Source organism: Varanus komodoensis, unplaced genomic scaffold (genome assembly GCF_004798865.1).
Source record: "Varanus komodoensis strain SLA01 unplaced genomic scaffold, ASM479886v1 scaffold154, whole genome shotgun sequence".
In the NCBI taxonomy this organism is placed as follows: domain Eukaryota; kingdom Metazoa; phylum Chordata; class Lepidosauria; order Squamata; family Varanidae; genus Varanus; species Varanus komodoensis.
In genome coordinates, this window is record NW_025335449.1 from 202599 (window position 1) to 217102 (window position 14504).

Here is a 14504-nt window from a genome sequence, read left to right on the forward strand (position 1 = left end):
CCCCCCCCCGGGGGACTGCGGCCCCCCGGCGGATGCAGAGCCCGGCTGCCCTCTGCAGAGCAAGCCCCGAAGGAGGCGGGGAGGGCGAGGCGCTCTCGGCCTGCGAATCGCGGGGGCCCAGGGCGCCGGCTTGGCGGGGGGGTCACGGGTGCCAGCGGGGCGCGGAGACGGGGGGGTGGCCGGGGGAGGGGCGGGCGGACTGGGGGGACCTCGGAGGGGCCCGGAGAATTGTGCTTTTATTACCCTTCTGCTTGAGGGAGGAGCGGGAGGGGCAATGGGTCACGTGGGCCGGGCGGCGCGGGGGGGGGGCTAACTGGCCGTGCTGCTTTGGGGCCGCAGGAGGGGCAGCGCAGTGCTCCGGGACAGCGGCCCAGAGAGGGGGCGGGGTGGACCGGTGGGGGTTGGGAAGCACCCTTCCCAGCATACCCTGGGGGAGCCGAAGTGAGGCATGCCGGGAGAAGGAGGAAACGGTGGGGGCGAGACAGAGGCAGGGGGGAAGGAGGTGGAAGCTGGGAAAGGGCGGGGGGGGGAGTCAGCTATCCTCTTGCAATTGGAAGGGGGTGCAGGGCCCAAGGCATGGGTTGAAGGGGCTGCATGGTTTCCATTCCCAGATCCCCCCTGTAATGAACAAAAGACCTGGATATGTGGGGCAGTGGGGAGAAGGGAAAATGGTGCATGGGACAGGAGGAGGGAAAGGGACCTTCTTCCCCTTAAGCCCCAGAGGTGGAAAGGACCGGTCTCAGTGCAAGAAGGCACGGCTGTGCAGCATCCTCCATTGTAACATCTGGACTGCAGAGTCTTTCTGGCACCTGCTCCCAAATATTACTATTCTTATGTTGCATTCCGTCCTGTTTTATCTGCTCTCAGGTGAGAAGGTGGCTGACAGAGCTGCATTTTATCCACACAGCAGCGGTCAAAACTCTCTGAGCTGGGAAGGAGCGACTGGCCCAACGTCCCCCAGGAAGCCGCCTGGGCAAAGGCACCAGAACCCGGATCTCCCAGGACCCCAGCCTGCACTGCGGCCATCGCAGCAGCTCCACCTCAGCGCTCCCTCCCATTTCCATGGGACGTCGGACAAGGTACTAACAGGGAGTGTGAACTGGGGGGTGGGCTGTGCATTGCTTCTGCTTTTTTTGTGCTCCACGCAGACAGGCAGGGTGGGCTGGACCTCCGCCAGCATCCGAGGGGGCTCTTCTTTGCCATCCAAGCTGGAGGCTCAGGACGGAGCCTGGACAAACGTACCACATGGAGCTGCTGTTCATGCTCCAGGCAAAGGCGAGTGTTTCTCCCGGAATCCTTGGGAGCTCTTCCCTGGGAAGTTCATGTTGCAGGGGTGGAGGAGCCAAAAGGCCTTGGAGGATCACTGACTTGGAGGGCAGGCAACGGAAGGCTCTGTGTTTCCTTCTCTTTCCAGGGCTCCCGTGCTCACAGCCCAGACTGAAATTCCTGGGCATTCCTTCTGACAAGCCTGTGGCTAGCAGAGGTCACTGCACCTCTGTTCCAGCTGATGGGAGCCTTGCTGATTGATTTGGGTTGAACTCAGCCGAGTTCATTGTCTTCAGCCTTTCACTCACTGCAAGATTTCCATTTTCCCTTTCCCACAACCAGGTGAATGGTGTGACTCTAGAGACTGTATGCAACCCTTGTGTCATATGGTCAAGGGCAAGAGTGTGTGAAGAAAGACTTGTGTATTCAGTGGGATCAAGAAATCATGAGGAAAACCATGCAAAGAACAGGAGGGAGAAACATTCTGTAATTCTCACACAAGATTTGGAAACTACAAGGACTTAATGAATGTGCGGAATGTTAAACGAGCATTCTGGTAGGCAGGGGGCTTCCTCAACTTCAAGAACCCACCCTGGAGGACCCAGATGAACACGTGTCATGTGAAAGGAGCCTCAGAGAGGGCAGAACATTGATGATCTTACTGTTTGGGGTGCAATATAAGATTATGGAAGGTGGGCAGAGCTTCAGTGAAGGTGGCCGCTGTGCTAAAGATGGAAGAGTTAACATTGGAGAGCAGCCACATAAGTGCATGGGAAGTGGAAAAAGTTGTGATATATGTGCCAACCTTAATACACATGAAGGAATTCATGTGGGGGAGACGCCACAGATATGTATGCAACATGGCATGTACTGCAGTGAAATTACAGGTCATACCCAACATCTAAGAACCCACACTGGGAAAAAGCCATATAAATGCATGGCATGTGGAAAGGGCTTCAAACAGAATTCTCATCTTACTGCACATGCAAGAACCCACAGTGAAGAGATGCCATATAAATGTACAGAATGTGGGAAGAGCTTCAGAAAGAATTGTATTCTTATTGCACATGCAAGAACCCACACTGGGGAGAAACCATTTAAGTGCATGGAATGTGGGAAGTGCTTCAGTGTAAGTGGAGGTCTGTCTCAACATCAAAGAACCCACACTGGAGAAAGGCCATATAAATGCTTGGAATGTGGGAAGTGCTTTAAACTTAATGGTCATCTTTTAAAACATGCAAGAACCCACACTGGGAAGAAGCCATATAAATGCATGGCATGTGGAAAGGGCTTCAAACAGAATTCTCATCTTACTGCACATGCAAGAACCCACAGTGAAGAGAGACCATATAAATGTACAGAATGTGGGAAGAGCTTCAAAAAGAATTTTATTCTTATTGCACATGCAAGAACCCACTCTGGGGAGAAGCCATTTAAGTGCATGGAATGTGGGAAGTGCTTCAGTGTAAGTGGAGGTCTGTCTCAACATCAAAGAACCCACACTGGGGAGAGGCCATATAAATGCTTGGAATGTGGGAAGTGCTTTAAACTGAATGGTCATCTTTTAAAACATGCAAGAACCCACACTGGGGAGAGGCCCCATGAATGCATTACATGTGGAAGCAGATTCAAAGTGAAGTCTCAGCTTACAATACATGAACGAACACACACTGGTGAGAAGCCATACAAATGTCTGGAATGTGGGAAGAGCTTCAATCGGAGTGGATCTCTTGCTTGTCATCAAAAAATCCACACTGGGAAGGGGCTATATCAATGCATGGAATGTGGAAAGTGCTTCAATGCAAGTGCAAGTCTCACACAGCATCAGAGAATCCACACTGGGGAGAAGCCATATACTTGCATGGAATGTGGGAAGAGCTTCAGTCAGCATGGAGGACTTTCTAGGCATCGAAAAATCCACACTGGGGAGATGCCATATAAGTGCATGGCATGTGGAAAGGGCTTCAATTGGAGAGGAGCTTTAACTGTACATCAAACAATCCACACTGAGGAAAGACCGTATGATTGCAAGGAATGTGGTAAGCAGTTCCGCTTACGTGGAGCTCTTGCTGCGCATCAGAAAATCCATACTGGGGTGAGGCCACACAAATGCAAAGAATGTGGAAAGAGCTTTAGTAGGAATGGAACTCTTACTAGCCATCAGAGAACCCACACTGGGGAGAAGCCTTATAAATGCATTGAATGTGGAAATAGCTTCAGTTGGGGTGGAGCTCTTTCTATGCATCGAAGAGTCCACACTGCAGAGCGGCCATACAAATGCATGGAATGCGGAAAGAGCTTTAGTAGGACTGGAAGCCTTGCTAGTCATCAGAGAACCCACACTGGGGAGAAGCCTTATAAATGCATTGAATGTGGAAACAGCTTCAGTCGGGGTGCAGCTCTTTCTGTGCATCAAAGAATCCACACTGGAGAGCGGCCATACAAATGCATGGAATGCGGAAAGAGCTTTAGAAGGAATGGAACTCTTGCTAGGCATCAGAAAATTCATATCTATCGTGTATAAATAAATGGAATGTGGAAAAAGCTTCAGGCTTAGTCAGTTGAAGAAGCCATCATGGAACACACAGTGTAGAAAAATGATTTGGATGTACAGAATGCAGACACAGATTGGAGAGAATCTTCGTAAGCACCTAAGCACTCGCATGAAGAAAGAACTGCATAAATTCAGAGATTGTGGCTTGTGCTTCAGCAATTTTGGGGGTTCTCCATATGAAAAGACCTACAATGGAGTCAAGGCCTGGTATTGTAAGATCCATGTAAAGCAATTCAGCAATGCTGGACTCTGTTCTGCGGTCCTTGGTGAGGGGCAGTGCTCTGGGGGTGCACAGTTGATGGAATTCAGAAGCAGGATCAGTCTGCCATCCAACCTGAACCACAAACAGGGAGATCTGGAGAAGAGCTGATTTAGCACAGATGCCAAGCCAGGAAACTGCAAACTTGGCAACAGAACAACTGCAGGATTCGGCAGGAAGCCCATTGAGTCTAGCATTTTCTTTGCCGATTGGGCAGAGCAGGCAAATTTTCCATTTTGCCCCCTGGTGTTTCTACTGTAAATTAGGAACTTGACTTCCACCAAGAGAATCTTGAATTAGTCTTTAAAATCGTGTCTCAGCTTCACAATCTCATCTCAACTTGATTGCTTGACACAAGTGAGCACGGTCTCCCGATCCTGTTGTAGTTTGTGCTGTTCTCAGTTTGCTAAAACAGAGTTGGGGAGAGTTTGTCCTTCTTACCAATGCAAAACAGACATGCTAACGATGCAAGTGAGATCCCGTAAGCGAGGAGAACTGGCAGAAATGAACTGCAGAATAAGAATCCACCTGCCTTCACAACTGCAGGAATTGGGGAGAGCGCAGAATGGAGCTCCTTGGTGACTGAGCAGCTTCATGTTGAGGCTTTCCTGTGACCTTCCGATGAAGGTCCAGCACTTCTGGTGTGTGGCAGAATCGAAAGAGGCTGCAGCAGTTCTCAGTGCATCGGCTCTTCCAGGTTTCTGGCCGGCCTCCGTTTCTTCTCTGGCTGTGGGCCTGACCGACTTGTGGCTTGCGGAGGGGCATTCCTGGCAGAGGGCATTCCCTGGTGGAGGAGAAACGGATGAATACTGGCAGGAAGAAGCTTCTCCCGCCGTTTGGGTTTAGTTTGCGCATTTGGGCTCCAGCGCCATTGTCTTTCCCCTGCTGCCTTTGCCTTCGTGTTCGCCTGTCACCAGGAGGTGGCTTCTCAGCGCTCACCCCAGCGTGAAAACTAGAATTGGCCCCTAAGCCTTGGTGTGGGGACCAATCCTGGCAAAGAGCTGTGGACATGTGACTCTCATGAGCTGTTCAAATGGAAGCACGGGGACATGTGGAGGAGAGGTGGGTGAACAAGGAAATGCCAGAAAAATACCCAGCCTCATAACAGGGGTGAATCATAGTTTACTTGTTGTCTATGTTAAAGCAATTTTCTCTTCACAAGTATTAGTGGTATTCAGCTATTTACTAATTGGGAATCATTTATAACTATTACTATCAAAAATTGTAGTTATACGTTTAGAGGAAATAGTGTCTGTTGCTGATCTATCGTGGTACTTCTTGCATCTAGTTTTATCAGCAGTTTTAGTATCTGGTCCCTTGCTAACACTTTCTTTTGATGCATCTGTTTTTCTTTCTTCTGCTGCTTACTATTTACAAAAATAAAATATATATAGATGAATCTAACATGGCTTCTGTAAGACACTGGTGTACTCACAACGAGTCCTGCATCCAGTTCTGGGCTCCACATTATAGGAGAGACTTAGCTAGGTTAGAATCAGTTCAGTGCACAGTTGCAAGACTGGTAGCCGGGTTGGGAGGGATGACAGATGAGGAGAGATTGAGGCAACTGGGTCTTTCCAGCCTGGAGGAGAGGAGACTCCGAGGGGAACTTTTAGCCACTCACAGGGATGTGAAGAGATGTCTCTGCGGTGGCGCCCCACCTATGGAATGTGCTCCCCAGAGAGGCCCGCCTGGTGCCGCCGTCATTTGTTTTTCGGCGCCAGGTGAAGACCTTTTTATTTCAACAATATTTTAATAAGTGTTAACATCAGCTATATAGGTTTCAATCTGCAGCCAGGGTGGATCTGGATTTCATTTGTATTATGTTTTATTTAATTTTTCTTATTTATGTAAGCCGTCCTGAGGCTATGCGAAAGGATGGCATACAAATAAATAAATAAATAAATTTTAATTTTTAAATTAAATTAAAATAAAATAAAATAAAAGTCATGTCCAGAAGGGCTGTGACTTCTTCCCTGCTGTGGAGGGCAGGACGTGGTCCAGCAGGGCAAAGCTCAAGGGACCAGGCTTCAGGTTGGATGGCGGGAGGTACTTCCTGCTGGTTAGGACCCCTGGGAGATGGCATGGGCTCCCGAGGGAGGTGGTGGAGGCCCCATCGGTGAGGGTGTTCAAGGAAACCTTGCACAACCTCATGTTGGGGAGTTAATGAGCAGAGCCAGCTGGAGCCGAGGGTCAGACTAGGTGCCCTGGGAGGCCCCTTCTGACTCACTTTGTTTCTGAGTTTCTGTGTTTCTGTCCCCATGTCAAACAACGCAGCCACAAGTTCAATGCTCGATTCATCGGTCCCTCTCTTGTCACTGCACGGATCAGTCCGGCAGCTTTTCATTTAAGGTTTCCTGCCTCCCTCCGAGTCCATCCAGTGTTCACCACTCCAGTCCAGACCCTGCAGACTCCCCTCCGGTACTAGTGAACGGGAGTGAAGAGTGTGAGGTTGCAGAAATACTGGACTCCTGGCAACACTGTGACCATTTGCAATATCTTACAGACTGAGTGGGAAAAGGGCTAGAGTAACGGTCAAAGGAAGATGCCTCCATTGTTCGTGATCCTAAATTGGTTTGCCGGTTTCTTATTTCTTATTTTTTATTTTTCGATTTATATCCTGCCTTTTTCCTACAAAGGGCTCAAGGCAGCTTACATCATTGTCCTCCTCCACCTTATCCCCACAACAACAACCCTGTGAGGTAGGCTGGGCTGAGAGTCTGTGACTGGCCCAAAGTCACCCAGTCGACTCCATGGCTGAGCGGGGACTAGAACCCAGATCGCCTGAGCCCCAGTCCCATGCTCTTAACCACTACACCACACTGGTTTCTTCAACTATACCCTGGAAAACCAGGGCCTCCAGGTGGGGGAGACAATCATGGAGAGGGGAGTAATGTGTCCTACCTGGAAGAGGATTCCCCCGATGAAGAAAGCCAGGCTGGGGAGCTCCATCCACATTCAGACATGACTGCTCTCCACTCAAGGATCAGGACCCAGGAGCTTTGTGGGCAGCCAATCTGGTTCCCCAAGAGCAGGAGCCCGAGGCAGAGGGAATCCACCCCGTGAAAACGAGAAGTGCACAGCTTCGGCATCAGCAGAAATCCAACTGCTCGGAAAGGGGAGTTGTCCGTGAAAGAGCTCATTGACTTAATTAGCCCACTGTGCTGATTTCAGTCTGGCTATGAATTCATTCAGGCAGAACTGTTGTGCTGCTGGCTCGGGGGGCGGGGGGGCTGTTTGACGGCGTGAACAGGCCCCTGCCCAAGGTGCGGAGATCTCTGAACGAGGGTCCCAAATGCTGCAGCGGTGAGGTCCCACCCGGGCCTGCAGAGCTGCTGTGCTCCTTTCCGAGGGTGAGATCTGGAAATTTTGCCATTGTTTAAGTGAAAGCGAAGTGGCTTTCAAGGTGCATCTCTGATACCTGATAAAGTTATCATGAGGATCCTACATTCCTTTATGTGTTTTTAATCAGTAATCTGTTTAATGCATTCATCAGGATATTTAATACCAGAACTGAAAACATGCTCATTCGTAAGCACATGACTTTGGCAGCCCAAACATTCGGGCAGGGCTCAAGAAGCGCCCCCCCCCCCCCGCTTCAGTTGCCTCTGTCCTTGAGGTGCCATGTCTTTCCTAGCACTGGTTTTTTACAAGCATCAACAAGCTTCGACTGTAGATTCCTTTGCATTTTCTTATATTTGCGTGAAGCCCGTGTGGCTCATGGATACAACCCTCTTTTAGCTGCCAGCGCTGGAAGTTTTGCATCCTGTTTCTGCCCTTGATGTTCTTGTGCATTTACAGTATACCACAGAAGTGAGTACACCCCTCACATTTTGTAAATATTTTATTATATTTTTTCCTGTGACAACACTGAAGAAATGACACTTTGCTGCAATGTAAAGTAGTGAGTATACAGCTTGTGTAACAGTGTAAATTTGCTGGCCCCTCAAAATAACTCAACATGCAGCCATCAATGTCTAAACCGCTGGCAACAAAAGTGAGTACACCCATAAGTGAAACTGTCCAAATTGGGCATCATTATCCATCTTCCCACCCTGGTGTCATGTGACTCGTTAGTGTTACAAGGTCTCAGGTGTGAATGGGGAGCAGGTGTGTTAAATTTGGTGTTATCACTTTCACGCTCTGATACTGGTCACTGGAAGTTCAACATGGCACCTCTTGGCAAAGAACTCTAGGAGGATCTGAGGAAGAGAATTGTCGCTCTACATAAAGATGGCCTAGGCTATACGAAGACTGCCAAGACCCTGAACCTGAGCTGCAGCACGGTGGCCTAGACCATACAGCGGTTTAACAGGACAGGTTCCACTCAGAACAGGCCTCGTCATGGTCGACCAAAGCAGTTGAGTGCAGGTGCTCAGCGTCATGTCCAGAGGTTTGCTTTGGGAAATAGGCGCATGCGTGCTGCCAGCATTGCGGCAGAGGTTGAAGGGGTGGTGGGTCAGCCTGTCAGTGCTCAGACCATGCGCCGCACACTGCATCAAATTGGTCTGCAGGGCTGTCGTCCCAGAAGGAAGCCTCTTCTAAAGATGATGCAAACAGTTTGCTGAAGACAAGCAGACTAAGGATACACAACCTCGAGGTGCTGTGCATGTGGGAAGCCGGGACCAGGAGCAGGATCGGGGCCCACGGGCCTCCCCCGCCCCTTCCAAAGGCAGGAGGAGGCTGGCGGGCTCTGCCCTCTTTCTCCCCACTCCCCTGCATCCCCTGCCCCTCTCTTCCCCTCTCACCTTCTCCCTTCCGCTTTCCTGCAGCGCCGCGGAGCCCGCCGGGCAGACCCCGACCCCGGATCCCCCGGGCAGGCGAGTCCCCGCCGTCGGTCTCCCGGCCGCCCGATCCCCGCAGCGCTGCTCGCTCGGCGCTCCGGGGCGCGGGCGCACTTAGCGATTGGCGCCGTGGGGAGAAAAGGAAGAAGCGGATCCCGGAATCCCCGCTGGATCCTCCCGATTGCCTGTGGTTTGGAACGGAGCAGGATCCCCGAAACCGCGACTGAAGCGCTTCTCTCCCCCAGAACTCCCGGACTGGGCGCCCCACTGCGCACGGCGTGCAAAAATGGGGATCCGCGCTCACGTTTGCGCGGCCCCCGGAAACCTGCTCCAGCCGGAGATGGCGAGCGCCTTTCCGTGGAACCCAAACAGCGCGCACGCTGCACCCCCCCGTTTCGCCCCCGGGCCTTGGAGGGAGGGAGAGAGGGGGGCATCTCACGGGGAAGGAGGGTGTGAAGCCGCTTGGCGGAAGATCCAGGACAGGGAAAAGGAAGCGGGGGGGCCGGCACTTTGGCGGCTCTCAAGGGGATTGGCCGCTTCCGTGGCGCAGGAGGCGACCCACTCCGGCCGCTGGCCCTGCCGGCTGCGAGCTGCAGCGCTTTGGCGTCTGGGGGTCTCGCCCCACTCCTGCGCCAGGGATCTCGCGGGCAGCTGGTTTTCCACTGTGTGAACGGTTTGCTGGACTGGACGGGCGCTCGGTCTGACCCTGAATGGCTCTGCTTATGGCTCACCTCGATTCCTGTGGCCATGGGAGGAATATCCCTGTCACGCCCCACCACAGTCCCAGTGGGTGAGTATTCCCAGAATAGACTCAGGGCTACTTAAACCTTCTACGGAATGGGAAGCACATTCTAAAGCTCTGGCAGGGAAACAGGGAATGCTCTTTCCGGCTTGTAAACCAATGCAGAGAGGCAGAAAGCAAGCCTTAAGAGAAGAGTGGCTTCCAAAGCATCCAAATGCAGAAGGCCTTCAAGAACAGAAACAGAATGCAAAGCTGCAGTGCAAAAAGAGGGTTGTATCCATGCGCCACACGGGTTCCTGGCAGAGGTTAGAAAATGCAAAGCACACTGCGGTTGAAGCCTTGTTGATGCCTGCAAGAATCCAGAGCTAGAAAAACATGAGGTTTCACACTGGAGAGCCAGCGTGGCGTAGTGGTGAAGAGCATGGGACTGGGACTCAGACGATCTGGGTTCGAGTCCCCGCTCGGCCATGGAGCCAACTGGGTGACTTTGGGCCAGTCACGGACTCTCAGTCCAGCCTACCTCACAGGGTTGTTGTTGTGGGAATAAGATGGAGGAGGAGATGTAAGCTGCCTTGAGCCCTTTGTAGGAAAAAGGCAGGATATAAATCGAAAAATTAATAAATAAAAAAATATGACAGAAGCCGTTGAAACCATTTTGTGCTGTTTTCAACTCCCGGGCTTCTTGGGATTCTTCCTGCCTGAATGTTTGGGTTGCCAAGGTCATGTACTGATGAATTAGGGTGTTTTCCATTCTGGTTTTAAATATTTTAATGAATTAAGCAAGTTATTAACTGATTAAAAACCCCCAAGGGGATGTAGGTTTCTCTTTATATTTTCTAAGATATCAGAGATCACCCCGAAAACTAATTTGCTTTCACTTGAAAGACGGCAAATTTCCAGATCTCTCCCTTGGAAAGGTTTGCAGTGGCTCCGCAGGCCCCGGTTGGGACCTCAATGCCGCCATATTTGGGAGCCCCATTTTGAGGTCTCCACATTTTGCAGGAGGGGCTTGTGCATGCCAGCAAGCAGCCCCCCTCTGAAGCCAGCAAGGAGGAGGCACCCGATAAATTGGGGGTGCTGATCCTCTCCCAGCGCAGGGCCCAATTCAGCCTGGGAGATGCTCTTAGCAGAGACATCACAGGGCAGGCAAGCAGAAAAGCACAGGCAGATGGGTGCATGACCAAATTCCCAAGACAACCCATGAGCCCCAGCATCTTCTCACCGCCTTAGGCAGCTTTTATGACGAACTCAGTTGTGCAGAGACCAGCCCAGAATCACAAGGATCCTCACAAGGACTAGAGGATCGAGGCTCTGTGGGGCTCTCCTGGAGCAGCTCCATGCAGGGCAGAAGCTCATGCAGCCCCACTTTTCCAGGCAGGGGTTTGGCAGCCCGCCAGAATGCCCGGGAGCGAGCCGGCTCCTTGGCATTATGTCCAAGGCTGCACTTAGTCATGGAGCCAGGATTTGGCTGGAGGGTCACCGAGGCCCGTAGAAGAGGGAAGCTTTATCTATTTATTTTATTTTATTGGATTTATACCCTGCCTTTTTCCTACAAAGGGCTCAAGGCAGCTTACATCATTCTCCTCCTCCATCTTATCCCCACAACAACAACCCTGTGAGGTAGGTTGGGCTGAGAGTCTGTGACTGGCCCAAAGTCACCCAGTTGGCTGCATGGCTGAGCGGGGACTAGAACCCGGATCCCGAGTCCCAATCCCATGCTCTTAACCACGACACCACACTGCCTCTCCTTTCCGATCAGGCCTCTCCGGTCTGGTCCCTGCAGCCTAAAATCAACATCGCACCCAGGATCTCGTACTGGCCAACCTTACAGGGTTGTCCTGAGGAATGCCCAGGGACCGCAGCGGTGCGGGAGGTCAGGAGCAAGGGTGGCGCAGAGGGAAGGAGAGACGCAGCCCCCCTGCGACCTTGGCCGCCTTCGGCTTCAGTGCAGGGGATCCACAGAGGCTCCCCGCAGAAACAAGCACCTGAGCAGCCCTGCTGTGAACTTCAGGACAAAGCAGGGCCTGCTCCACTGCTGGCTGTTCCCCCGTGCCCCGTCCAGCCTCTTGCACTGCAGAAGGTTCAAAATAGAGCTGCCAGGCTGCTGACGGGGACGGGGCGTTATGTTCACATGACTCCATTCCTCCGTCAGCTTCACTGGCTTCCCATTGAAGCCCAGGCCCAATTCAAGGTGTTGGTGATGACCTATAAAGCCCTAAACGGCTTGGATCCTGGCTACCTGAAGGAGCACTTACGTCCATATACGCCCGCCCGCCCGCCCCGAGATCGGCAGCAGAGGCCCTTTTCTGGGAACCCTCCGTGAAAGAAATTAGGAGGGTAGGTACTCAGAGGAGGGCTTTCTCTGCGGTGGCACCCAATCTATGGAATGCGCTCCCCAGAGAGGTCCGCCTGGTGCCGTCGTTGTTTGTTTTTCGGCACCAGGCGAAGACCTTTTTATTTAAACATCATTTTAATTGTTAACAATATTTACTTATTTATCTGGCCAGGGCGACTTATTTTATATTGTTAATTTGTTGTATATTTGGATTATATTTTATGTTGTGAGCCGCCCCGAGGCTTTGGCGAATGGGGCAGTATAGAAATGTTTTAAATAAATAAATAGATATAGATAGATAAATAGATAAATAGATAAATAAATAAATAAATAAATAAGGAAAACTGAGGCAGGCCCTGCAGGCCAAGGAAACAGCTAGGGGCTGCCCCAGCTTGCCTCCATGGAGCGGCCCAGTGGCCACTGGTCTCCCAGTTATCCTCCGCAGGACTGGCCAAGCCTCAGACTGGGGGAAGCTGCCCGCCGGGAGCCGGTGGGGTAGTTTGAGTGCGGCACTGAGGAGCTGGAAGATCTGGGCCCTGGTCCCCGTTTGGAGGTGAAACTCCTGCGTGGCTTTGGGCCAGTCACTCCCTCTCAGCCTCGCCTACCTCACAGGGTTGTTGTAGTGGGGATACATAGGAGCTGTGCAAGCCACCTTGGTTCCTCACAGGAGGGGGAAAGGCAGGACTTGGGGGCCTCCTCAGTAAAGAGCAATCAGTAGGAGGAGGGGCCGGAAAGACCCTACACCCCACACTTTGCAATGGGACCCCTTCACAGCCAAATTGTCCTGAGAGGTTCTTTCCTTCTTGGTTTAAATTTAGCTTTATTAAATCACTTATTAACAGAAGTTTAATCAAATTCATAACATACATAAAAATCTGCAATACAAAGATAAAGGAAAAAACACAATTAAAATTCTACTAAACCATAGCAAACAAAAAAAGTGCATCCCATCACTGGGACCATTGGATACATGTCAAATTGTTGGCCCTTTCCAGCAGTTCCGTCCCCCTTCCAACACTGCAAGGACTCTTGTGAAGGTTCAAAACCTTTCCCTTTTATAATCTTCATTATCAACATTCTTCTGAACATCAGGTCCTTTTTTACTTTAATATCACACGTTAACTTTATTACTAGCTATATTCCAAACTTCTCTGTAGTAGTTACTCAATTGATACTGGCAGTGAGCCTATGGCTAAGGAACAAGTTAAATAAATAAATAAATAACTTTCTAATTCTTTGCTAGCATTCATCTTAACAGTTGCTAATAAATCTGTTATTAATACTTTAGTGCTTTCCTTTGGTGGAGTTTGTGAACAGAGGGGAGCACACACCCCCGACTCAGGCGATTGCAGGTCCCATCCTAGCCACCCCCAAAGATCTGAGCTAACACAGGGCGGCTTCTGGGGTTTCTTCTGTACCCCCTGCTTTTTGTTTACTTTATTAAATGCCTCTTTGACCTCAAGAGGAAGACTTTGTCAAGGCTTGCAATGCATTTATCTCCTGCTTCTTGCACCCTTCCAACTCTGCATGCTCCTGTCCAGACAGCCGTCTTCTCTTCCTGCTCCAGCCACCCCTCAAATCCTCTCTGCGTGGAGATGGGCCTGCAGAAAGGTGATCAGCCACCCGCATCGCATTGTCTCTGACGCTGGTCGGGCCCCCAGGCCGTGCAAGGCTGAGCACAGCTCCTGGCAGGAATTCCCGGGATGGCAGCCCAGTGGCTCCAGGAATGCCCCCACCTGTGGCCAGAGCCTGCACAAAAACTCAGCCAGCCAGCCAGCCAGCCACTGGCCAAGGAGGCTCGCCTCCCCTCCCAAGGGCCTCTGCTTCCCAAGGAATCTGCTGCAACTGAACTGCCTCTGATTCTGGGTGCTTTCGCCTCTGTCCTGCTCTTGGCCCATTTGGGCCTGTCCCACTGGAAGCCTCCTGGCCCCTTTCCCACTTCCCAATTAAAACAGCCCAAATGAACCTTCTTCCAATTGCCCCAGCAGAAGGAGCTGCAGAGTGTTTGGGGGGCAGCTGGAGCTCACCCTCTTCCGCCTGCCTCCCTTAAGGGATTGTATGGCCAAGATATATTGCAGCCTAGTTAATTTCCCGATTCATCTTTACCTTTTCCTATTCAGTGGAAGGATCTGTGATTGGTTGTTTCATTTATTCAGCGGAAGCCATTTATTCGCGACACAGCATAGACACAGTCTTAGAAAGACTGAGGGCAAAAAGGATTACTACAATATAACAAAGGAAGATCCACTGTACGATTCCTGCCAATTTTCGGAGATGCGTGATGGAGCCTTCGTTTTTCCTTACTATCATGCAACTTTATATATCTAAAAAACCCACCATGTTTTAGGTTTCAGATGATGAACCACCATGTGGAGGAACAGAAAGAGAAAAGTGCCCATTGGCTGCATTCTACAATTCATAAATAAACAAGATTAAGATCAAGAATGCAAACAGAACAACATCCATACGAGACTAAGTGCAGATGCACTGGGCTCCATCATGCAAAGAAAACTGCAGAATTCTGTGCAACCCCCCCAACCCCCCCCCCCCACTGTATTTGCTAA

At 51.0% G+C, this 14504-nt stretch overlaps 1 protein-coding gene across 1 annotated transcript in view; it reads left to right on the plus strand.

The window, feature by feature from the left end:
* Window positions 1-9090, plus strand: part of LOC123021055 (zinc finger protein 729-like) — a 17548-nt gene extending 8458 nt beyond the window's left edge. Inside the window, 2 exon segments of the mRNA XM_044425450.1 lie at window positions 1816-3782; window positions 8852-9090. Coding sequence (XP_044281385.1) covers window positions 1816-3782; window positions 8852-9090 — 2206 coding nt within the window.
* Window positions 9091-14504: the final 5414 nt, after the last annotated feature.